General features: G+C 47.6%; 2 protein-coding genes across 4 annotated transcripts in view; one reads left to right on the top strand and one right to left on the bottom strand.

The window, feature by feature from the left end:
• The window catches only part of LOC309542626 (maestro heat-like repeat family member 5), a gene marked incomplete at both ends in the record, with an annotated part of 28,049 nt that extends 8,428 nt beyond the window's left edge, over nucleotides 1-19,621 (bottom strand). Inside the window, 17 exons of the mRNA XM_082241444.1 lie at nucleotides 740-921; nucleotides 1,319-1,466; nucleotides 2,310-2,464; nucleotides 2,798-2,947; nucleotides 4,662-4,780; nucleotides 5,507-5,642; nucleotides 7,574-7,678; nucleotides 8,536-8,631; nucleotides 9,428-9,563; nucleotides 9,712-9,791; nucleotides 10,475-10,594; nucleotides 11,114-11,254; nucleotides 13,725-13,835; nucleotides 14,741-14,857; nucleotides 16,607-16,720; nucleotides 17,415-17,554; nucleotides 19,252-19,621. Of these exons, the coding sequence (XP_082097570.1) occupies nucleotides 740-921; nucleotides 1,319-1,466; nucleotides 2,310-2,464; nucleotides 2,798-2,947; nucleotides 4,662-4,780; nucleotides 5,507-5,642; nucleotides 7,574-7,678; nucleotides 8,536-8,631; nucleotides 9,428-9,563; nucleotides 9,712-9,791; nucleotides 10,475-10,594; nucleotides 11,114-11,254; nucleotides 13,725-13,835; nucleotides 14,741-14,857; nucleotides 16,607-16,720; nucleotides 17,415-17,554; nucleotides 19,252-19,621 (2,420 nt within the window). The remainder of the gene's footprint in view (nucleotides 1-739; nucleotides 922-1,318; nucleotides 1,467-2,309; nucleotides 2,465-2,797; nucleotides 2,948-4,661; nucleotides 4,781-5,506; nucleotides 5,643-7,573; nucleotides 7,679-8,535; nucleotides 8,632-9,427; nucleotides 9,564-9,711; nucleotides 9,792-10,474; nucleotides 10,595-11,113; nucleotides 11,255-13,724; nucleotides 13,836-14,740; nucleotides 14,858-16,606; nucleotides 16,721-17,414; nucleotides 17,555-19,251) is intronic.
• The window catches only part of LOC309543087 (uncharacterized protein), a 142,040-nt gene that overhangs the window by 31,001 nt on the left and 85,354 nt on the right, over nucleotides 1-25,685 (top strand). The window lies entirely within an intron of this gene.

Genomic DNA, 25,685 nt, shown 5'->3' with positions numbered 1-25,685 from the left:
ACAGGGGTTGGGGAAGCCTGGGTCTCTTAGCTACCCAAGCTAAGCAGAACCTCCATGTGATGGCCTGGGAATCCGATTCAGAGGGTGAAGCGGAGGAATCCCAGCCTGCACAGGAGTCCCCGCCTCCAGGGCCGGCTGAACTGGGGCAGGGCCTTGATTCTGAAGCGCCTGCACCTGTGCCGGATCCTCAGGAGCAGGCACCAGGTGAATCCACTCTGGCTCCAGAGGTGCTGGAGGACTCAGTGCCTACAGGTGAGTCTCCCCCTGGGCCCAGTAACCCTTCAGCCTCTCCTGAACTGCAGAGGCTCAGGGCAGAGAGGCGAAGGGAACTGGTTTCTCCCAGGAGGAGTGCTCGCCTTAAGGCCAGGAGAGGCGGGTCTCCTGGGGGCCGGGACCGCCCCTGGCCTCAGAGAAGATAAAGGCCAGTCAGCCCGGTCCCAGGTTGCGGGAGCTACGTCGTTGTTGAGTACCTGTTCCTGCCCAGACCCAGACCTGACCCTCCTGTTCCTGTCCCCGCCTGGCTTCCTGCTTCGGACCTTGTGAACTGTTTCCAGGCTAGTGACCCAGGACCGGACTTTGACTACGCCAACGGTAACCTTCCCCCCGGGACCAGCACACTCCATGTCCAAGTGAAGCCTATCTCTTGGGGGAGGGCTGAGCCATCACTGCTACGGTCAGGCTTGCAAGCGCCCAGAGAGAGAAGGGAGGGCCACCCCAAATGCACGGGCAGGTCCCTTACGCCAGCGGATGGACATGCGAAGGGGGCTCCGGCATGAGACTTGTCGCCCTCGAAACTCTTCTGCTCGACCCAAAAAGAAAATAGATCTGAGTGATAAGGGCAAGCAGCAGCTGGGGGAACTTGTTCTGCAGTACATCCGAAGCCTCAGGTAGCGACAGGATCAGACACAAAGCGTTGGTCGCCTGGAGGGACAAGGACAGGAGAACAGCATTCAGCAGAGGACATCGTCAGGTCCAGATCTCCCAACTCTCTATGCAGGACGCGACTCAGACCCCTGGTCCATTTCACTCAGTATTGTCCACACTGACTAGCAGTGGCTGTCCAGGGTTCCAGGCGAGGGACACCCCGACATGGAGATGCTGGGGCCCTTTTGCATACAAAGCAGGTGTTCTGCCCCTGAGCCAGGGCTGGGCTCCAGGAGACCCCCCCCCCCAGTGATGGACCACTAAGATGCCGCTGGGAAGAACCCCAGAGGCCAGTTATTAAGATGCAACCCTCCCCCCCCCAGCCAGAAGCCCCAGCCCCATCCAGCTCCCATTCAAGAACCACCCAGGAGAGAGAAACTGAGTGGTTTCGTACCGCTATTGGCATTTTAGAAGTGCTGTGTCGCCTGTACGTGACTTCTGTGTTGGGGTCTTCATCCTGTAGCCTTTTCAGGAGGGGTCTCAGCAGCTTGATGCTGGAGTACGGATCAGAGACCAAGGCCTTCCAGATCGCTGCAGCACTTCTGCAATTTGCCAAAAGAGAATTTTCCCTTTTTCCCTTTCTTAAAAAAAGTCAGGCCTTCTGTATTTCCTTTATATCGCACGTGCATTAGCAAAGAAAGAAGCTACTATTCCCCTTTTTGATATGTAACTCGGGGCACAATTTTTTGCAAGTATGAAACGGAAATATAAATTAAGAAAGCCCACTTAAATTCAGCTCTCCCCATTTCCACTTTGCAGATTTTCATATCCAGTTTTGCCTCTTAAACACCTTTTGCAAATCAATCTCCTCTAATTTTATGTCTTTCTAGATGTTATTTCCACCAGTTCATGCATTTGTGTGCCTACGTGTGTGTGTGTGTGTGTGTGTGTGTGTGTGCGTGCGTGCGTGCGTGTGTGTGCGCGCGCGCTACTTGACTGGAGAACTGCATTGGAAAATTCAGAATAGTGCGAATTTTGAAATACGACAGTTCTCATTTTGGAAACTGCAAATGACGTAAGCTCTCACTTAAAAGTGACCCAAACGGAATTTGTTCCCTGTCCAGAAGGTGGGGGGGGGGGAAACCTGGCATGCCTTCCACCTGAATCTTGAACAGAGGTTTGAGCCACAGTGGGTACTGCTTTTCACAGCGTGGAAGAAAGCCTCATTCCTGCAGAGCAAGCAGTTTCCAGGGGACAAAACCTTGGCAGCTCTACTTCAAAAACCTGGGAGATGCGCCAGAGTTGGGAAATCTCCATCCATGGCTGATGGGCTGTGGCCTGGCTTGGTGGATCGCAGGTTATGCAGGGCATCTGAGACACCCTGAGATTTGCAGGCAAAATGGATATATCCCCCCATAACGCACTCATCTCTAAGAGGCCCTTACTCATCACATTCCACTGAGCAGTCCAACAGGCTATCTACGACCGGGTTCAGGCGCTTCGCAGCAAGGTTGACTACAGCTGCGAGTGTCTCATTCTTAGTGTGGGTGTCTGATATTCTGTGGAGATGGTTGTAGATCTCCTTCACAACTATGGGCAGCTGGAAGAAGATAAAAGAAGACCAGGATGAGAAAGTGTGGTGAACCTGAAAGAAAATGAGGGATTTGGGGGGAATGATATATGACAAGATAAAAAAGATGCTCAAAGTGATTATTACCCCCCCCCAGAAAAACAAACAAAACAAAACTGAGATTAAAAACATGGTGGTTGTTTTTTGGAAGCTGAACTGCAGCAGAATGGAAACAGAGGCGCAATCCACAAACGTGGAAATCAATGCCTTCTTACACCCCTAGAAACAAGCTGATTCTACATCCAAAGAGAATGTTTAATTTAGAGGAAACCTGCTTCCCCCTGCCTCCATTTTGAGCCTTACATCTTCCATGTCCATCCCGCATTCCTCAAGGAAGGAACTCAGCAGCTTTCCTGAGGCCTGAGAGACGACTCTGTCTTCCACTGTCAGGTTGTCAATCGCCTTCAACACGACTTCGTTGATCTGGCTGGGCGTGAGGTGCTCCCCAAAAGCCTGGCACAAAGAAGAAAGATGAGGGAGTTTTCTTCTGTTCCACATCTGACCACTTTTCAGTAGTCCAAGGGACAAACCACGTGAAAGACACATCCACTCTGCCTGAGATGACCCTCAGGGTCCCTTCCAACTCTCCAATTCTGATTCTATTTAAATGTTTATTTAAGTAACTGAAAGATTTCACAACAAACAAAACTAAGAGTCAGGTGACGCCTTCCTATTTTCAATCCCCATCTAAAACTGGTTATGACCTTGGAACATGAAGAGGTACAATCTAAAGTCAGACTAGGAAATAAGACAACTGTTCTTGCAGAAACAGAGAGGGCCAGTAATAGTGGATATCAGTTATATAATCAATCAATGCCAAACGAAGTCAGATTAGGTGGGAACCTGCAGGCTGTGTGTTTATTTCTTAATATACGTCAAAAACATCCACCACAATGTTAGCATAGTCCAAGCTTCCTCAACCTCGGCCCTCCAGATGTTTTGAGACTACAATTCCCAGCATCCCTGACCACTGGTCCTGCTAGCTAGGGATCATGGGAGTTGTAGGCCAAAAACATCTGGAGAGCCGAGGTTGAGGAAGCCTGGCATAGCCCATTGGCTTGGCAGCGCCTCATGAAATGGGCACCAAATGGGTCAACTTTTCATACTCTTTTTCTGCCCAAGGTGGCAATGCCTGGTTCTCTCTCCTCCCCATTTCATCCTCATGAGGGAGTTTACACCGAGAGACCGTGACTGACCCCATGAGTTTCCTGGCTGAGTGGGGATCTGAGCCCTAGGTCTCCCAGCGCCTGGTCAGACTCTCTAGCCACTGCACCACACTGCCTCTTCTCGATCCAGCAAAGGTCAGACATGCAGGGAAGCAGCTCTCCTCACCGCAGTGGCCCATCAGATGCACAGCTAGGGCTACTCCACAATTCTCCTGCAGGATCCATTGGCCTGGCAGCTTGCAGCTTGTAATGCATACGGATCTCTATCCAGGGCTTACAGTTGTGGCAGTGCCTGAGTAGTTTGGGGTTGGGATCTATCTATCTATCTATCTATCTATCTATCTATCTATCTATCTATCATTTTGTGCAATGTGACCTTTTAGAATACACTCATACCTCGGTTTACAACCGCGTCAGGTTGCGTTTTTTCAGCTTGCAGACCACCGAAACCCGGAAGTACCACTTTGTGCATGCGCAGAAGTGCTGAATCGCAACCCGCGCATGCACAAACACGGGTTGCAAATGCTGCGGGTTGCGAACGTGCATCCTGCACGGATCACGTTCGCAACCCAAGCGTCTACTGTAAGTAGAATTTGGCATGCAGTTTAGACCAATGGGCGCTTGGCTTCAAAAAATTTATTCTAATACAATGCATTTCCATATGTTATTTACACTAATATATTCATTTTCTGGACACTTTTAGCTTGCACAATCCTTTTTGTAGACACTGTTTGGCCAGGAAATGGCACTGAAAAACTCAAGGATGTATGAATTTCAAAGGCAGCTTATGTTTTCGTTCTCATATTGTTTCAGGAAGCCTGGATTTGATAGCTTTGGCTTTAAATGTGAACTGCTCTGAATCTCTCCCTCATCCCCTAGAAGGCGTGGGCTGCCTGAGGAGGTTGGTGGGGCAGGGCCCCATTTGCCCAAATGGACAGACCTCTGCTAACTGAGAGCTGGCTGCAGTCTTAGCAAGAAACAGTCCAAAAAGCCACACCCACCTTGGCCACGTTGGAGATGTCGGTGTAAAAGATGGCGGGCCCAGGGATGAAGAAGTCTTCTCGGAACCATTTGACCACGTTGCCTTTCCTGTTCTTATGCCTCATCTCCACCTTCTTAGCTAAACGGGGTCAGGGATGGGGATATGCAGGCAAAAGAAGACAGCATTAGTGCTCCCTGCACAAACCCCCCAGTTTCCCCACTGCGACCCACAAAAAGATTCTCAATTTCACCTCAAAAATTATAATTGAGAACTGGGAAAAATTCAGAAGGCAACCAAAACTCCGGGACATCCAATGAAACTGAAGTTTCAGGATGGTCCTTCTTCATGCAGTGCACAGTTAAACTTTGGGACTCCCAGCCACAGGAGGCACTGATGGCCACGGACCAAGATGGCTTTCAAATTCATGGAAGAGAAGGCTACCCATGGCTATTAGCCAGGATGGCTATGCTGGGCCTCCACGGTCAGAGGCAGCAAAGCACAGGAGAAGAAAGAGCTCTTGAGTTCGAATTCTGCTGACTGGTTTCCCAGAGGCATCTGGTCTACCCCTGGGGGAACAGGATGCTGGACTGGGGTGGGCCACTGGTCTGATCCAGGCGGCTTTTCTTGTCTTCTTCAGCAGTGAATCCCTCCCCTCAGACTGACCTCTCGTCTCTGGCCAACGGGGTGTTTGCGTCAGGCCAGTCCTGGCACGAATTCTGGCCCTCCTGAGCTCCCGTCAACCCCAGCAGCAGCCAGCATGGGCAACACTCAGGGATGATGGGAGTTGAAGCAGCTTCTGGAGGGCTGCAGATCTCCCACCCTGCGGCTTGCAAGAAACACGCCCTTTCCCAGCCTCGCCCTCACCCATTTTGGCTATCATGATGTGATGGAGATGGTACAAGGCCTCCGCTGACTGCAGGCCAATCTCCTCCACGTTGTCTGCGAGGTGGAGGGACAACAGCGCCACCAGCTGTCCAAGAAGGGGGAAATCCTGGGATATCTAGGAGGTGGAGAGAGAGAGATGCACAGTCAGTCATCGTCCCACAGAGCCCAGCAAGAGAAAACCGTCTGGCATGCTTTCAGGTGGCAAAGGTGGCAGAGGGGCGCAGGGCAAGAGACCTGGGCTTAGGTGGCCCACCCAAGGCTTGCCCCAGGGCCTTTTTTCCAGCCAGAACTCACTGGAACTCAGTTCTGGCACCTCTCAGGTGGGTGCTGTTGTCATTATAAGAGAATGAGGGAGGTGAGTTCATGGTGAGTCCTGGCACCTCTTTTTCTAGAAAAATAGCACTGGCTGGCACCTTCCCCTGGGATGGCCATGCCACACCGCTTTGGGGAGCAGGGGAAAGTCCATCTAGTTCACACCTGAACTTTCCAAAGCAATACGCCAACCAAGACACAGGTTTTCCTTCAAAATTCTTGCTTCCACAAATTTGGCAATGCAGTTCTCCAAACCACCACAACAAAACGCAGACATTACAGGAGAAGGTATACAGAAACGCACAATTCATAAAAGCAACATGCTTGAATCCTGGGTAGGCCAAGTCTCTTTTTACCTGTCTAGTTTCTGGCACCCCTGGATACATCTTGGCAGCTAGAGACCCAAATATCTTCTAGGGCTAGGCGTGCCTTTTACCAGCTTTGTCTGGTTTGCAAACTATGGCTCTTCCTAGACAGGGATAGCCTGACCACTGCAGTCCATATTTTGGGAACCTCAAGGCTGGATTACTGCAATGTCTTCTAGGGGGTCTGCCCTTGGATCTGCTTCACAGGCTCCAGCTCATGCAGAATGCTGCGGCCAGATTGCTGGTGGGGGCCTCGGGCTGAGAACATGGGACACCATTCTTAAAACAGCTGCATTGGCGGCCCATCTATTTCCGAGGCAGCTTCAAGGTCTTTCTATTCATTTACAAAGCCCTGACCATCTGAGGTCCAGGCTGCCTCAGGATGTCAGGAACTCATATATCGCAGCTTGATCGCTGAGAACATCTATGGGAGTATTGTTAAACCAGAGGGAAAGGGGGAGAGATGCTACCTTGCTATGCTATTATATATCTCATGCACAGATGCAGAATCAATTTAACACCCTGGCTGAAATTTCCCAAGAGGCATCCCTCTGTCTGAAGTTGGAAATAGCAAGATGAACCAAATGGGTGTCTTGGCAAACCCAGCAAAGCGATTCTTCTGTTCTTATGATCTACATAGGTCAGGAAGGGAATTTCCACACACAACCCTCATATTTGCTCGAGGGTTAGACCGATTAGCCTGATTCTGCCCTGGATAGGATTCCAGAAGGGTTTTTCCTGTGGGATCGGTGCTGATTAGTACCAGTTATTATTGTATTCGCTAATGAATCACTTCCCTCGAGGCACGCAACATATGCAAGTTTTAATTTTATTATTTATTTATTTCATTGCATTTACCTCTCGGCTTTTTCTGCAGGGAGCTCAAGGTGGTCCCGCTCCTCCTCCTCCTCCTCCTTTAATCCCCACAACAATCCTGAGAGGAAGGCTAGGCCAAGAGGCAGTCACAGGCCCCCAAGGTCACCTTCAATGAGAGTCACTGCTGAGCGGGGGAATTTGAACCCGGGTCTCTCCACTCTAACTACTACACCACAGTGTCTTACACAGCATAAATGCTAAACGGGTCAGTATAAATGCTAGCCTGTATCCCACCCTGTAACCTACCTCCATTGAATCTAGACTTACCCTTTCCGGAGAAAAACTGACAAGTTAAATACAAGTTAAAGCTAGTTAAAAACGAAAATGAAAAAAGACCCATTCACGTTATCTAATCGGAATGATCTGTTATTGTATTCCTGTGTATTTATATTGTAAACCACCCTGTGATCCTCAGATGAAGAGCAGTATGGAAATTTAATACATTAAAAAAACCACAAATCTGAAATTGCAGCATTAAGCCTTGGTCACTCACATCAAAGTCCAAATGCTCGGAAACATATTTCATTAGAAAGCTGGTGCTCTTGACAGCTCTTTCGCACTCATAGATTTTTGTGGAGTCAATCCAGCCATTTGTGTGCTGCGGGAGAGAAATAATCATCATCACATGGAAGGACAACCATTAATCCGGATCTGCAAATTCACAAAGCTTTGGCCACTGGCTGGATCAATCATGCCGGGACCATAGAGGGGACAAATTGCAAAAAGGGGTTGTTTTGTAAAGGAGAAAGTTTGCTGCAATTTGTTCTACTTCATCATCATCGTCATCATTTTATACCCCACCTTTTTCCCTGACAGGGACTCCAGGCAGCTTACAAACAAAATAAGAACAACTTGAGATATAGAAAAAAGAAGCCATTAAATGAAACACATTGAAGATTAATAGAATTAGAAATTAATTGGCCCTTGGTTTGTTTTTGTTTTACTGTGTATTTTGTGTTCTCATTTTGTATTTTCATGTTGTGAACCGCCCTGCGATCTGTCATTTGTGTGTGTGATAATTACAATAATACAACACACACCTCACCACAGCCATAGCCATGGAATGCAGGAAGCATCCTTAGACCAAGCCCAGCCATTGATCTACCAACCTTGGTGTTGGCCACAGGTAATGACGGGCAGTTGCCCTTCGGGGTTTCAGACAGAGAGCCTTTTCCCAGCCCCACCTGGAGATGCTGAGGACTGAACCGGGGACCTTGAGCATGCAAAACAGAAGCTCTGCCCCTGAGCCACGGCCCTTCCCCATATGCCATCAGCAGAGGACATATCTTTGAAAGGAAAGGGATGTGTGCCTTGCACAAGCCTTCCTAGCAGAACAGAGGCCCAGTTCACCATCAGCATCCACAACCAGTGAGTTGGCCACAGACGCCCCCCGTGCAATCATTTCAACAGGATCTGCTGCCTCCCCCTGCTCTGACATCTTGGGGGCTCCCTTACCACTAATATATCCTGCAGCGCCTCCAGAGAGGGGGCCTCTGACAGCAAGCTGGTGAGCATGTTGAGGCAGGCGTTGACCGTATGCTGATAAAAGTCCTGAAAGAGAGAAGCAAAAGCAGTTAAAAGCTGAAGACCCCCGTGGAAATCCCCTGTGCTCTGGAGCCTTCTAGTCCAGCAGCCCCTTTCCACAGGGGCCAAGCAATGACCCAGTGGGAAACCCACAAGGAAGACATGGAGGTTTTTAAGCAGAGGTTGGATGACCACCTGTCATGATTCTATGGTTCTGTGCTGACTGGGGCCAATGGCAGCACAGCTGGAGAAGCACACATTCTTCAACTCTATTTCACTGCAAGAACGGAGGTTACAGGGAAGCAGGAAGAGGGCCTTCTCGGTGGTGGGCCCACCCTGTGGAACACCCTCCTATCAGATGTCAGAGAGATACATAATTATACTTCCTTCTGAAGACATCTGAAGGCAGCCCTGCATAGGGAAGCTTTAAATATTTGATGTCTTGCTGTGTTTTAATTTGTTGGAAACCGCCCAGAGTGGCTGGAGTAACCCAATCAGGTGGGCGGCGTATAAACAAACGAGCAAACAAAAAAAATATTAAATGCAGTGTAGGAGGGAGGCATGAGAGTCACAAAATGCAGGCATGCAGGAATCATTCGTGGATGCATTCTAGCCAAAGGTTAAATGCAGTTAATATTGAAACATGATTACAATCAAAAATATACACCCAAAGCCTCTGGTTGTTACATCACTGTGATGAGCCAAGTGTCTGTGGCAGCATTATCTGTAGCTTACACGGCCCAGACTCTCTGCCCTCAAATCCTTTAACCTGGCAACTCCATTTTCCTCCATTCATATCCCAAGAAGCAGAAGGTCCAGTCACCTGGCTCTGTGATGATTTCGTGGGACTCCCGGCTTTGAGTTTTGTAAGTTTCAAGGAGGGCAACGAAAACACCTTCTTGGTGCTTTTTTTCACTAGCTCAGACCGAAGCATGGAGTCCATCGGTGGTCTCACGGCCCTGAAGAGGAAAGAGAAAGGAGAGGAAATGCTCAGCACCCAGCAGTCCATAAACCTGGTGAGGAAATATGCAGTGTGTCTGGCCAAGTGTATGGCAAGGGAAGGACCAGGAATAGGTGGGGCAGGGAGAAGTTCCTCCCTGTACTTACGTCATGCAGGTGATGGTGATGATGGCGTGGTGCAGGACAGAAATAGAGAAAGATCCCAACGGCTCCTCTTCAATGATTTCCTGTTGTGGGGAAGCACACAGCACGTCAGAGACCTGGAGGCACCATCGCTGCCACCACCACTCCAAGCCCTGACTTGTGCTCTCTCTCCAGCCCAGCCCTCTGGACAGCACCTTTGCAGCTGGCAACTGGGTCCTCCCAGGGGAGAAGAGTGGGCTTCCTGGATCTGGGAATCAGATCCATCTTTCAGCTGGACAGAGCTCTACCTCAGAAAAAGGTAAGATCAGCCTTCTGGACCAGGCCAATAGCCCATCTAGTCCAGCATCCTGTTCTCACAGCGGTGAGAAACCAGGGAGCAGACCATGAGCCCAAGAGCTCTCTCCCCGCCTGTGGCTTCCAGCAACTGATGTTCAGAAACATTGCTTCCTTCCTCTGTGGAGGTAGAACATAGCAATCATGGCTAGGAGCCATGGACAGCCCTCTCCTCCTGGGAGAACCCAGCCTCTTTTCCTTAGGCGCTGGTGACATCCTGCTGAGGTTGCCACAATGGAGGGCTGCCTTGCAAGAGGGTTGGGAAACTTGAGCTGGAGCAGAACGTGACCACCCAGAAATTGTTTGGGGCCAGATGCTCAGAACCTGCAACACCGACATTTTACCAGAGCTAGACCTACACAGCTATAAAAAAAAAAACGCTCTGGAAAAACCCCATGAGATTCCCCTCTTTTTATCTTTTTTCTTTACTCACAATGATGCAGATGGTGAGCTCCACTTTGTGTGGGAAGATGACATGTCCCACATTCGTTTGCACAAGTGCCTCGGTTGTTAGAACGGCTGCCTTCATAAGGCTCTTTTTCAGAGCCTCGTCCTAAAAGGAGAAGGGATTTTATAAAATTCAGATTGAATCAAAATCACAAGGCAACATAAAGCCACACTGACCCTAACCCTAATTCTAATCCTTACCCTAACACGAACCCAACCCTAAAATTAACCCTAAGCCTAACCCAGAAATGGTCTTGTTAGAGAGTAAAATTCATGTTAAATTGCTGTTTTAGGGGTTGTTTTTAAAAGTCTGGAGCGGATTAATCCATTTTGCATTACTTTCTATGGGAAAACGCTCCTTGGTTTTGGAACACTTTGGTTTTAGAACAGACTTCCATAACAGATAAGGTTTGAGAACCAAGGTACCACTGTAATACCCCATTTGGTCCTACGTGTGGAGTCAGTATACACCCCAGTCTACAACCCTTCCGTGGATGAAGCCAGAGACCCTGCCCTAGGGCCCAGTCTGAAGGCATGTGGTGCAAGGACCTTGACGGAGCTCAGGAGGTCTGCTCAGTGCCGAGAGAACAAGCAACAGAAGTCCGTGGGAAAATGAGAGCCATACCTTCCTGGTGTTCTGGAATTGGAAGAGGAGCTCTGCCACGATGAGCTCAATGAAGCGCAGGAGGTCTTCAGGCCGCGCCCCAAGAGCCATCTGCCCGTAGCAAAGTATGATGGTGATACTGGCATTCCTCTCCCCTGTATTCTGGAGGGAAAGGGTGGGGGAAGTGAGTTTGGGGCAACACACTCCTGGGTTTCATTTTTCTTGCCTCCTTTGAACAAATCACAGTGAATATTATCCATCCTTTGGGGCGTTTGAAGTAACACTTGATGGACGTTAACTGAAAATGGAAGGAAAAGGTTCTGATCTCCTTCCAGCTGGGTTGGAGGAGAAGTGGAGAGTCGGGGGCACACGACCCCAAGGCCCCCTCAGGTTATGGAACTGTTAGATGTGCACGCAGTTACTATGCCTTTGTAATAATTCGCCTTATTTACAAATATATGGAGGTGAACACAGAGAGTGATACTCAACTATGCTTTGCTTCAAGTAGACCGGTTGAAATGAATGGGCCCAACTTAGTCATGTTCATTAAATTCAGTGGGTCTACTCTAAAACATAGTGGAATGTGGCCAGCAGGCAATCCCATAAGGCAGATGAACGCTTGCCCGAGAGCACCCCATTTTCAAAATCTGATTGCAGCTGAAACCTCTCTCCTCTTTCTCTCTGCCTCTCCCAACCTGCCGACTGCCTTCTCTCTTGGGTTTTGCTCCCTCCCCTCAGTTGGAGAGGTGTCCCCTCTTCCAAACACTAAGAGGTTCTCCATTCAAAACTTTCTGACAGCGGAACACTCTCCCTCAGGAGGTTGTGGACTCTCCTTCATCGAAGGCTGGAGGACCATCTGTCAGGGATGCTTGAGCTGAGATCCCTGAGAGCCAGTGTGGTGTAGTGGTTAAGAGCGGTAGTCACGTAATCTGGGAAACCGGGTTCGTGTCTCCGCTCCTCCACATGCAGCTGCTGGGTGACCTTGGGCCAGTCACACTTCTGTGAAGTCTCTCAGCCCCACTCACCTCACAGAGTGTTTGTTGTGGGGGAGGAAGGGAAAGGAGAATGTTAGCCGCTTTGAGACTCCTGAAGGGGAGTGAAAGGCGGGATATCAAATCCAAACTCTTCTTCTTCTTCTTCTTCATTGCAGGGGGTTGGACTAGATGACCCTTGGGGTCCCTTCCAACTCTACAACTCTGTGATTCTATCTTCTATGGTAACCAGGAGACAACCCCCCACCCACCAAAATTAGCTTCCACTATTGAAGAAATGCCAGCCAAGCATCCAACAACCAAGCTAAAAACATGAGTCAATGCACTTTTGTATTGCTTGCACTTTGGGGATGACCAGTGGTTTCTAACGAATCTGTTTGACTGACTGACTGAGCAAAAGGATCAGATTAGATCCAGGATCTGGAGCCACAGAGACAGGACTGCTGGAGCCCACGTCAGAAGGATGGCTGAGACATACACCCAGAGGAAGTTTCTGGCCTTACATACTGAGAGCATTAGCAGATCAAATTCCTTTATTGGAGTGGTAAGGATCACATCCCTTGAAAAAGAGCATATTTTGAAATGGAGGAGGATTCATTCTCTTCCAACACAGGTCTGTTTTTCTAGATCAGGCATTCCCAAACTCGGCCCTCCAGATGTTTTGGGACTACAACTCCCACATCCCTAGCTAACAGGACCAGTGGTCAGGGATGGTGGGAAGTGTAGTCCCAAAACATCTGGAGGGCTGAGTTTGGGGATGCCTGTTCTAGATAATAGGAACCCAAAGGCTGTTTCGTATGCTTTGATGTGGATCTAAATAGCAGCTAAGGACCCAATAAATTGAGAGAAAAGGGGAAAAAAGAAATTTTAAAACAAATAATGGAGAATGAGAAGAGATTGGTTACCAGTACGGAAGATAAAAAAACTAAAATGAATATTAAAGCGTTACAAGCACAATTTGCAATGATAATAAACAGAGAAGTAGAATGGAGATAAATAAGAAAGAAAAGAAGTTATTTTTATATGCAGTGACAGCAGCAAGAATACTGATGGCCCAGAAATGGAAACAGGAGGAGCTATCTACGATAGAAGAATGCAGAACTAAAATGATGGACTATGCAGAACTGGATAGAATGACTGGAAGGATCCGGAATCGACGAGACCAAAGATTTAAAGAAGACTGGGAAAGGTTTATCCAATATATGCAAAAACTGAGTGATAATCAAATTACGTTTGTAAGTTTTAAGGAAGCTCTGTGAGGGGAAATGGTTAAAATGGCAGAAATGTGTTAAAAGTAATAAAGGGAAGGAATTGCAGACAAATTGAGGGAAGTCAAAAAGAGAAGTAAGATTTAATTAAGATGTATGGAGTGTATGAATTTGTTTTTTGTATTTGAAAACCAATAAAAATATAATATATATTAAAAAATAGCAGCTAAGGACCCAATCTGCCAGGATCGTCTCAACCTGGTAGCCTTCAGATATTGTTGTGCTACAACTCCCATCGTGTCTAACCATTGGCCATGCTATCTGGGGCTGATGGGAGTTCCAGTTCCAAACACACGGATGGGGAAGGGGCACCAGGTTGTGGATGGCTGAGCTACACTCTTGCAATGCTCCTTCCTCATTTGACACCCTTACCTCAGACATCTCCATCTTCCTTGCAATGACTGCATGGCCGAAATCACGCAGCGCCATCAGCATCTGAGATAAATGGCAGTATGAAGCCACACCGACAGCCTCAGAAATTCCCTAGGGAGAATGATGCACGTGTTATAAGGAAAAAACTGCTCCTTTTCCCTTATGGGGTACCCAAGAGCCCATAGAGTCCTTTTGCAGGTTCTCTATTGGTAGGAGAAAATAACAGAGGCCAACCAGAGAATCTTGAGAAGCAAAGCAGCTAGTAAGCCTGATTTTTATGAACTGTTGCAACAGGGTGCTCACAACCACACGCAGGAGGCAGGAGGGACCCCATACAATGACACGCAAGACATTTTGAATTTGCCCACCCTGGAGCCCAAGACCCGCCCCCCCCCCATATATCATACATACATCAGAGAAGGGGAGATCTACAACAGAATCCTGTCTGACACAAAAATGTTGGTGGGGTTACCTGGCTGCTAATGGGTTTACCTGGACAGCCTGGCTATTCTTTCGTGATGAAAACTACGGTACTTAATTCCTGAGTCCAGGTCACAGGCTCACCCTAATCATATCTTAAATGTGCCCTTATGGCAGGATTTGTGAGCAAAGAGACAATGGGGAGGTTTTTCTCATTTCCTCCCTCCTTGCAGAGAAACATTTGAGGTCAGTTTGGGAGAGACAAAATGGTTTCAGGACTTTTCCCTGTACTGTTTCAGACATGCGGTTTATATATTTATTTATTTATTTATGTATGTGTTTGCTTGGTACACTTATTTTATATCTTGGACCTTATAATTCTCATAACACACGTCAATCTGCACTTTCAGAAACAATGTTTGAAACAAAACATTGCTATCTTTCAAAATTTGCACAGGTAATTTTGTGATGCAGTCATCCAACCAATGTTTGAATAAATGTGTTGTATTAGTGGGATCTGCTGGCAAAAACGTGTACATTTGTCAAAACCGTGTAGCACTGCCTAGGACTTTAAGGGAACACAGGAATTCACTCACCTCTCTGACTGTTTCCTCCTCAAGAGGCAACTTTAGAAGTAAGTGCAAGTATTGGTGGACTGTATCTTTGTTGCTGGAATCCCGTAGTTTGAGTCCGTAGTATCTATAGAGGACAGTCTAAGGGGTGGGGAAGGTTTGGGTGAGTCACAGTGAGGAGACCCCACCAGTTACATAAACTGCTTTTCGAAAACCAAAGAATTTCAATTTTACCTTCTGAAAATGTCAGGTAATGCTAAATAATAATAATAATAATAATAATAATAATAATAATAATAGAAATAATAGAAATAATAGAAATAATAGAAATAATAGAAATAATAGAAATAATAATAGATTGCAAGTACTAGACAATTGTTTTAATGATTTGTATGTAATTTGAGACACAGTTTACTTACCACACAAAACTAAATTATATTAATTTAACCACAGTATCTTCTGAAATCCCAACTCTTTAGTACCCCTCATTTGAGGAATTTGAAAGCTGAAAAGTTCAGCATGTCCTAATTGCTCTGCCTCCACAGCTGGAGGCACGATTGCTTCTGAATACCAGTTGCTGGAAACCACAGGAGGGGGAAGGCCTCTGTGTTCGAATTTTGCTTTCAAATTTCCCATGGGTAAGAGCTGTTCGACAGTGGAATTTGCTGCCAAGGAGAGTGGTGGAGTCTCCTCCTTTGGAGGTCTTTAAGCAGAGGCTTGACAACCATATGTCAGGAGTGCTCTGATGGTTTTTCCTGCTTGGCAGAGGGTTGGACTCAATGGCCCTTGTGGTCTCTTCCAACTCTATGATTCTATGATTCTATGATTCTATCTGGTTGGCCACTGTGAGATAAGGATCCTGGACTGTGCAGGCTGCTGCTCTTACCTAGCAGGCTCCTCTTTCGTTCTTACGACACACTTTTGTCCTAGATAAACTGACCCTAGGTTCTTCCCGCTTTTTAAGAAAACTAGTACCTGCACCCACAGCCTCTTATGGGTCTCCCCACCCACCCTGCGTGACTGAAATTGGGAGAGGGTGTTCTCTTTTCTGGCACCCCACCTACGCCACAGTTGTTGGTTGCCAAGACAGAGAGAAAACCTGAGCAGCAGGTTGCGTTCAGACGATCTCCTTGTATTCCCTGCGGGGACAGCCAGAAGAGGCAGAGTTGGTCAACTTGCTCAATGAGGGAGACTGCCAAACGCTCTGCCCCCTCTCTTTTCCCAAAGGGGGAAAGGGGGAGCCAACTGCTGTGGACCCTCGGGCTCAGAAGAAACCAAAGTTCTGTCTGCACCAGACATTAGAAGCCCCATGAATGATCTTGCTTCCCCCACAGAACCCTTGTTCAAAGCTCCTTAAAATATTAGCGTTAGATCAGGGTTTCCCAAACTTTGGTCTCCAGCTGTTTTTGGACTACAACACCCATCACTCCTAGCTAGCAGGACCAGTGGTCAGGGACGATGGGAATTGTAGTTCAAAAACAGCTGGAGACCAGATTTTTACGGCCCTCTCTAGCTTGTCCCTCAGGGCCTGAGTGTGCTAAGCAGGAGTGGGGGGACGACCTCCCACTCTCCTTGAAGAAAATGTTTTGCTGGAAGTTCACCTTTCCCACAGGAGGTCATTCCAGGTGAATTGTGTTCATGTTCAAGCCAAATAACCAAAAGAGGGAAAGGTAGAGGTTTTGCTTGCTGACGCTTACTGAGGAAGCCTGCACTCTGATTGGCTTGGTAGTTGTGAGGGAGCTTTGCCTCTGAATGTTTTGTTCAGTGTCTCCCTGCTATGTACAAGGCCTGTGCTAAGAAAGAAAGTAAAACTTCTCTGTTCTTCTTTCCTCAGATTGTATGCTGCCCACCCCACCCCACCCGGTGTCATCTACGATACTCAGAACTTACCTTCTCATGTCCTGACTTAGAGGTCTTCTGCTGGCCAGGGACTGCTGCTCTCAGGTTTGAGGCAGCTGAATCCTGGGACAAGATAGTCGATTTTCTGTGGACACTGGAGGTCTGCTTTTAAAGTCGGACAGAAAAGGGAATAAAATTAAGAAAAGTGTCGGTTTTTTTGTCTAGAGAACAGTTGCCATTTATTTGCCACTTGTCTTCTCTTTAAAAAATATGCATGCCTAGAAATAGACTAGACTAGAAATATCATAATTATCTGTCTATGCATTTCTAACAGTATAACCAAATCAGTAGTTTTTTATATAACTGCAAAAAACAACTCTGAACATTTATTATTCCCAAAATCTTACTGGCTAGTGATTTGAGTCATGATTTTAAATTGATTTGATTTAAATCAACTCTCCCCTGCATCATAAAGGATGCGGGTGGCGCTGTGGGTAAAACCTCAGCGCCTAGGGCTTGCTGATCGCATGGTCGGTGGTTCGAATCCCCGTGGCGGGGTGAGCTCCCGTCGTTCGGTCCCAGCGCCTGCCCACCTAGCAGTTCAAAAGCACCCCTAAGTGCAAGTAGATAAATAGGGACCGCTTTATAGTGGGAAGGTAACGGCGTTTCCGTGTGCTGCGCTGGTGCTGGCTCGCCAGAGAAGCTTCGTCACGCTGGCCACGTGACCCGGAAGTGTCTCCGGACAGCGCTGGCCCCCGGCCTCTTAAGTGAGATGGGCGCGCAACCCTAGAGTTGGACACGACTGGCCCGTATGGGCAGGGGTACCTTTACCTTTACCTTTAGCCTGCATCACACGCACCTGGGGAGCTGGCTGGAGGTGTTTGAGGATGGTGTCCAATATTTCCCGCTCATCCATCATCTGTAAAGTTTCTCTAAGCGATCTTCCTCTCAGTAGCTTCTTACTCGCCCACAAGTATCTAAATTTCTCATCTGAGAGTTCTTGAGAAAGAGAAAGAGAAAGAGAAAGAGAGAGGTGAGTAAGTGAGACAGACGAGAGGAAAGGTCAGTTCTTTGTCAGGGGGCTTCCAGTTGCTCCTTCCAGATGGGATTCAATGGCACGTCGGCAGAGTCACGTTGCTCGGTTGAAGCGATTTGCACAATGAACCTACTTCCCGCTCCCCAACAGACTCCAAATCGGATACTTTTCGTCATGGGAAAAGTGACAGGGAAACTAGAATGGAAAGTGGGAGCTAGCGACATTGTCTCATCTCCCTGCGAATGAATTGGGATGAGCGCTCACTCGCTGACCTCATTCAACATCCCCACAAACTTTGGCAAACGGATCCGGACAAAGGTTCAGGAAGCAGGTCGTGGGGAAGGGGCCACAGAACTCAGTTCCTCGGACCGGCAATAGCAGCCCCAAAGGGTGGCCGCACCCTGTCATCTCTGCACGCTTCAAATGGCACCACCTGGACTACATGGAGATGGCAGAGATGACTGGCAGAATCCGAGACCAGGGAGGAGAGTCAGTGGAAGAAGATTGGGGGAAATTTAATATCTATTTGCAGAAATATTGTAAAATTTCTGAATGTTGATGACATTGAAATGAATTGCGGGGGTTCTAGTAACAAGATAAAATCTAAGATTAAACCAACAACAGATAAATTAATGGGCTATGAATTTGCTGAACCAACTTTGAAAAGGGATACAAGAACGGGGGACGCGAGGAAGTCAGGAGAATATGTGAATTTAAGATCTAAAATTAAGAAAGAAGGAATTTTTGTGTTTTTCTTATATGTGCTTTTTCTTTTTACTATCAGTTTCTAACGTACGTATTTTTGTATTTTGTATTTTTATGCTTAATGTGTGTATTGTTGTATTTTGTGTTTTTAGTTTCTTCTTGTCCTTGTCTTTGTATCTTTTCTATATTTTGTAAAATTTAATAAAAAAACTTAAAAAAAAACAAAACAAATGGCACCACCTGGTGTCTATCATACTGGGGTAAACTTTCAGGGGAGGGGTCTTTCTGGGGTGGCTGAGGGTCATTTCCAGCCTTCATCAGGGAAAGAGCTCCCCACGGCTCCTAGTACTACTTTGTCGTTGCTCTTCACTGTAAACTCCTGCATATCCAGAATTACAAGACACTTCCCACATGTGTGTACGTTCCATGCACCCTGGACTTCTGCTAGCACAATTGGGCTTCCCCCACCCTCTCTTCTCCCCATATGCCCCCCAAGCACCCCCTAATTGGCTCAGGGGTAGGCAGGCGAACCCCCAGAACAAAACATGCAGGGGGGAAAGAGCGGGTAGGTTGTCCCACCAGGAAAGCAGAAATGTCTGAGCAAATGTGGCAATCTGCTTAGCGCTGTGTTGAATTTGTCCCCTTTCACCAAACTGGGAAAAATGGTTTCTGGAAAGTGCAGATAGCAGATGCATGGCATAACTGAGAAGGGATCATAGAACTGTAGCGTTTGAAGGGACCTGCGGGGTCACCTAGTCCAACCCCCAGCAATGCAGAACAGAACAGGGGCAGCCACCTGGAAGTCCCTGCTCCATGTTACACGCCTCTTAAAAAGGAGGGGTGGGGTGGGTGGGACTTGCGCCCAGAGATCAAGGAAACCAAGAGAGACCCCGGCCTCGGATGACGCAGGCCTTACCAAGGGGAACCCAAAGGGGATCTGGGTCTGCCTACTCACCTGGGAACACTGGCCCAGAATCCTCAGGGCTCTTCTTTTTCCCCAGGGACAAGTGCCGCTGCTGCCTGGAGTCCTGTCTGCTGCTGACTGGCTGAACAGTGCTGGTCTGACGCTGGACCAGGTCTGGGAAGACTACCGAAGGGGCCTGAGATTTCCTCCTGGCCTCCGCAGGTGACTGGGAAGGTTTCACCAGCATGGGCAAGAGCTGGGAGGTTCTCTGGCCAGCCGGGTCGTGGGTGGCACTTTGTTGCAGACTAGATGACGGGGCCTCCACCTTGTCCCGCTGCCCCTGGTTGCTCTCCTGGATGTTTTCATTACTTTCCTGGTCCTTCTTTTTCAGGCCCCGGAACCTCTTCAGGAAGGAGGCCATCCTGCAAGAGAGGAAATGGCCCCCTGGTTGGTTTGCTCATTGGGAACCCCTTTGGACTCCCCTTCCTTTCACCACTTGAGAGGCAGCAAGCAATCCCTCCCTATTGCTGCACGCCAACCCAATCTCCGTGGTGCGAGAGTCCACGGGTTCCAGGCATTCACCCAGGGTTTGTGTTTACTTTTGGGATTGAGGGGCAGCGGAGATGGTGATCTCTTGAGGATCTATGGTTTATTTGCACATCTATGCAACCTGAGCCTATGATGGAGGGGTTCACACCATCGACACCCCAAGAGGGTCTTGCGTCTCCCATAGTTGCAGAGTGTCAGGCTGGAGCAGCAAGAAGAAGGTGATTGGGTTGGTGTGCAACAAGGGGTAGGAATTGCTTGCTGCAACTCAAGTGGTGAAAGGAAAGGCACTTTGCATATGTTCAGAGGCCTCCTTGCCTTCATTAGTTCTCCTGTCCTAAGACTGAGATTCTTTAGGGCTGAAAACACGTTCTGGGGCTAAGCGACGGCAACTCCTGGAGCAAATTGAATCCAAACTTTATGGAATCTTACTATCATGATGGGCTGTTATTTGGCCAACCCCACAATTTATTTTATTCTTTTAGGGAATAAAATACACCACCCTTCGTCAAAAAAAGGAAAGTATCCGGGGCAGTTCAATAACAATCTGTCAGAATGAAGGTTAGCAACCAGAGGCAGCCAGTTTGAATGCGCAGGAGTTATTTTACCTGATATTCCCCTTCGCCTCTTTGTGATCTGTAATCTTCAGGGGGCAAAAGGAAATAAAAACTCTCTGATAATGTGGCTCCTCTTCACCAGCGTTGCTAGGGGCCCCCAAGCCCCTGGAGACATGAGGTCACAGCATTATTTATGGCAACATCAGGAGCGCAATGATGTCAGTGGAAAGGAGACCTCTTGCTCACCTGGCCTGGGACAATGGGCCAGGTGTGTGCAGGTGTGGCCTTGCAGTTTCACTGCGGTCCCCCTGGGTTTTGCTGAATCCAAAGGCCATGTGAGATTTTTTGGCCAAGCAGGTCAAGGCAATATCATTATTATATTTATTAAAGTAAAATAAATTCATCAAATTTCTATGACACCCTTCATCCGAGGATGATATGCTTGTTTCACCTCCTCACTCTAAGTTATGGGTGGCCTTCCTCTCTTGCCAGCATTGTATATAGGGATGAAAAATGCCTGGCTTGAATTTATTATTAGAATGATCACATATTTATTTTCCTGACGGGGACTCAAGGCAGCTCACGGATGAAAATAAGGCAAGCTAAAAATATTGAGGCCAGGTGGGAAAATCAACAATTAAAAAGCAATTAAACACTGGTTGAATTACAACTGTGTGTTGTTGTTGTTGTTTAGTCGTTTAGTCATGTCTTACTCTTCATGACCCCTATGCACCAGAGCACGCCAGGCCCTCCTGTCTTCCACTGCCTCCCGCAGTTTGGTCAAACTCATGCTGGGAGCTTCAAGAACACTGTCCCACCATCTCGTCCTCTGCGTCCCCTTCTCCTTGTGCCCGCCATCTTTCCCAGTTTCAGGGCCTTTTCCAGGGAGTCTTCTCTTCTCATGAGGTGGCCAAAGTCTTGGAGCCTCAGCTTCAGGATCTGTCCTTCCAGTGAGCACTCAGGGCTTATTTCCTTCAGAATGGAGAGGTTTGATCTTCTTGCAGTCCATGGGACTCTCAAGAGTCTCTTCCAGCACCAGAATCCAAAAGCATCAATTCTTCGGCGATCAGCCTTTTTTATGGTCCAGTTCTCACTTCCATACATCACTACTGGAAAAACCATAGCTTTAACTATACAGTGGTAGCTGGGGTTAAGTACTTAATTCATTCTGGAGGTCCGTTCTTAACCTGAAACTGTTCTTAACCTGAAGCACCACTTGAGCTAATGGATCCTCCTGCTGCCGCCGCGCTGCTGGAGCACGATTTCGGTTCTCATCCTGAAGCAAAGTTATTAACTCAAGGTACTATTTCTGGGTTGGCAGAGTCTGTAACCTGAAGCGTCTGTAACCCGAGGTACCACTGTATGGACCTTTGTCGGCAAGGTGATGTCTCTGCTTTTTCAGATGCTGTCTAGGTTTGTCATTGCTTTTCTCCCAAGAAGCAGGCGTCTTGTAATTTTGTGACTGCTGTCAGCATCTGCCATGATCATGGAGCCCAAGAAAATAATATCTCTCACTGCCTCCATTTAGGCCCTTCTGTAGGGGGAGGAATGGAGAGCAGGCACTACGGCTCCCAGAAGGCAATGGGAGAGCTGGCTCCACCTCCTCCTCCTCGCTTTCTCCCCCCGCCCGTTCCGAGTCCTCCCCATTGGCCGGCTCCTCCGACAACACTTTGCTTGCGCCGTATCTGGGCAAAGCCCAGGCCCCACCAGCCAATCGGAGGTCAGAGTCAGGCGTGCGGGGCGTGGCAGGTCGGATGCTGGGAGTGGCGGTTGTTTCAAGATGGCGGTTGTGGCTGCTCATTGGGCTGTGTCTTTACCTCAGGAGGGACTCGAGGTCGCGGGGTGGCGAGAGGAGAAGGGATAGCAGGGGGCGGAAATGATCTCTTTCAGCTTCTGCCTTCTGGAAGAAGGTCCAGGGTTATAAAGACCAGGACTAGCCGCCTGAGAAACAGTTTCTAGCCAAATGCGATTTTGGTTTTAAATGCAGTGTAAGGAGTTTCTGTGGGAGTATACTGTATTTAATTATGGGGTATCAGAGTTTTTAGGGGGCTAACCAGGCTGCGATAGCTGGAATAACAGGCTTGTTGGTTTCTGAATGTCTTATATAGATTTCTTCAATTTCGTTGTTCTGTATGGGACAATGACAATAAAGATTACCGTATCATATCGTATTGTAATTTGACGGCGGGCCAGTGATAAACGATGGCAAAGGCTGCCGTGTTTCCTGAGCATGTGCAGAGAACCGCCTCCGTTGCCTCAGGAAAGACGCCCCGCCAAGTGCGGAGCCAGGCCCGGGGGTTACGGGGAAGCCCCCACTCCCAGGGCGGGGGGACCTGGGCCTGCCAGCCTCTCTCTCTCTCGCCCCTCGCCCTACTCTGCAGGGCTGTTGTGAGGGGCCGGGGAGCGTCGCTTGAGATGAGTGAATGGATTTTAGTTCATGAACGATGTGAGCGTAAAGATATCAAAGGGAGAACAACAGCATATTGTATATACTGTCACGATATGAGAGCAGCGCAGCTGCAAACTGCAAACTGGTAGCATGTTTACATCACATGATGTGACTAGCTGTGGGAAAGAATTTTCCCGGAAGTTCACAGGCTTGAAAACATATGGTAGCAGACGGAGGTCGATGGATCGTAAACGTATACATGAATCACGAGGAAGGGAGTAGTGTACTGTGTAAGGAACAGTATATGAAAGTAATTGCATAAACATGTGCTGTTTTGTTTCCCATGTAATCATTATCTGCATATGCTGTTCCTTACTGTCATCCTCATATACTTTCTTCTTTCCCAAGATTCATGTATATATAATCTGCTGTTGATTTCTGTTTGGTACTAATAGGCTCACATCTTTTTTGAACTAATTTGCATACATAGGTCTTCGGCTGATGTATTTAAACTAAATCTTTCCAACTAGATTTTACTCTCTGTTTGGTTGGCCCCCTCTGGCCATGGGAGCAGAGCAAGAGCCTTCCTTTCAGCATCTAGAAGAGATGGGGTGCAGAGAACAACTTCTTGGAACGACTTTGGAGCAACGGGTTAAAATGAGATTGAGTGTCTGTTTGTAACTTTGGGAAGAGGGCTAGAAGTAAAAGAATTCAAATGAGAACTTAGGGATACAACTGTTTCAGGTCCTTTAGGGGGGCTGGAAAAATCATGGCATGCTTTTAGGCACTACCATCTCATTTTCACAGGTTCACAGCCAGCCTTTAGGTGCTCCTCCTAGAGCTAGAGAAATGGCTTAAAGCTGCCATTTAGCGACATTTGATCTCTAGCTGCTCATACTTACATGTTTATTTGCTTACATTTAGCCTTCTCTTCCATCATGGAGCCCAAAGTAGCATACATGCACATGCGGTTCTCAGGCAGTCTCCCACCCAGCACTAGCCAGACCTAGACCTGCTCAGCTTCCCATAGGTCGTGGCATCATGTTCTTTCTGGCCCTACCCTGGGAGTAGATCAAACAGTGAATAATTTCATTGTATGCCCTGACTTCCTGACAAATTAGATCCGGGCTTTTGAGTTTCATTTGCCTGTCTAGCCAACTCCCAATTGACCCTTCCTTACTCAGAGGTATCAGAGAATAAAAGGCAGAGTATGTTGGCCTACTTTGACCTGCTTTTATATTCTGTTTTTACTTAAAAAAAATATTGTCATGGATAATTTTAACAAGATAACACAGCTGACAGCAAGTCCAACGTGCTCTCTGCTCCCATTATATATATACTTTGTTTACATTATATTTGCTGATTTATGATCCGGCAAACCTTCACTGAAGATGAACCAAGAAACTGTTAATGGATTGAATTTACTATTGGATTACAATTGTAAATGGAATGTAACAGGGACTTTACAAGAACTTTAGAATCTACCTATGGAGTTCTTCAAACGAAAGACTGTGTAAAATACTGTGAGGTTTTGTGGCACTGTCTCCTATGGAGAGCATTAATTTGGATTTATAATTGCTTTGGTGAGACATCAGCTTGTTAAAAATGATGGGAAGATTAAAGAACAAAGAGCTGAATGTCAGCCCTACGCCATGGTCTGATGGCAGTGTACCGGTACTTTTGGCTCAGATAAACAAGATGGCGATGGTTCTGACGCAGTTTGAAAAACAGCTCTTCAAGGGAGACAACCAGCAAGAAGGACCAGCAAGGAAAGGGAGTACAAAGGAAAAATAATTTACACAGAAAACTACAGGTGTTAAATCCCTCTTGCAAGTTAACAGAGAAGGATTTTTTGAATACGAGTGAAATCATTACACCAGTGGCTGCAAAAACAGAAGAAGAAGAAGAGTTTGGATTTGATATCCCGCCTTCCACTCCCTTTAAGGAGTCTCAAAGCAGCTAACATTCTCCTTTCCCTCCCTCCCCCACAACAAACACTCTGTGAGGTGTGTGGGGCTGAGAGACTTCAAAGAAGTGTGACTGGCCCAAGGTCACCCAGCAGCTGCATGTGGAGGAGCGGAGACGCGAACCCGGTTCCCCAGATTACGAGACTACCACTCTTAACCACTACACCACACTGCCTGAGAAGAAAGGATCAAGATCGGAATTGGTGTATTTGGATTATATAGGAGATTCTGTGCAGGATTTAGGAATAATGATCTCCGGATGATCAGAACATGAGAAGTCACCCAATTTGTTTAATTTGGAATGTATAATTGGCTTTATAAATTGTATTATGATTTGGCATGATTTGATATTGTAATAATGTGGCTCGTAGGTAAAAGGTAAAGGTACCCCTGCCCGTATGGGCCAGTCGTGTCCGACTCTAGGGTTGTGCGCCCATCTCAAGAGGCCGAGGACCAGCGCTGTCCGGAGACACTTCCGGGTCACGTGGCCAGTGTGACGAAGCTACTCTGGCGAGCCAACACCAGCGCAGCACACGGAAACGCCGTTTACCTTCCCGCTATAAAGTGGTACCTATTTATCTACTTGCACTTAGGGGTGCTTTCGAACTGCTAGGTGGGCAGGAGCTGGGACCGAAAGACGGGAGCTCACCCCGCCGCGGGGATTCGAACCGCCGACCATACGATCGGCAAGTCCTAGGTACTGAGGTTTTACCCACAGCTCCACCCGCGTCCCCTGTGGCTCATATTGGTTATTAATGAAAAATTAATTAAAATATATTTTTAAAATAAAATAAAATGTTCTATTTGGAGCTGTATAGCTGAGTCCAGGGTGTCGTACATTGTTCTGGGAAAGGTGGTTGGGATTCCAGGGTAAATATTAGGCTCAACATCATTTTCTGGCACTGCAAGTTTTTGCACGCAGTGATCTCTAGGATAAGCCAGTCATGTGTTGCACTGGTACCTATAGCACTGTGTTTAGGGGTAAACTACAGTTCCCATGATTTGGGGGGGAGAGTCATGTGCTGT

This window comes from Podarcis vaucheri, assembly GCF_965113315.1.
Source record: "Podarcis vaucheri genome assembly, chromosome: 11".
Lineage (NCBI taxonomy): Eukaryota > Metazoa > Chordata > Lepidosauria > Squamata > Lacertidae > Podarcis > Podarcis vaucheri.
The sequence above is the reverse complement of the archived record's forward strand: the minus strand, read 5'-3'. Positions and strand labels throughout refer to the sequence as shown.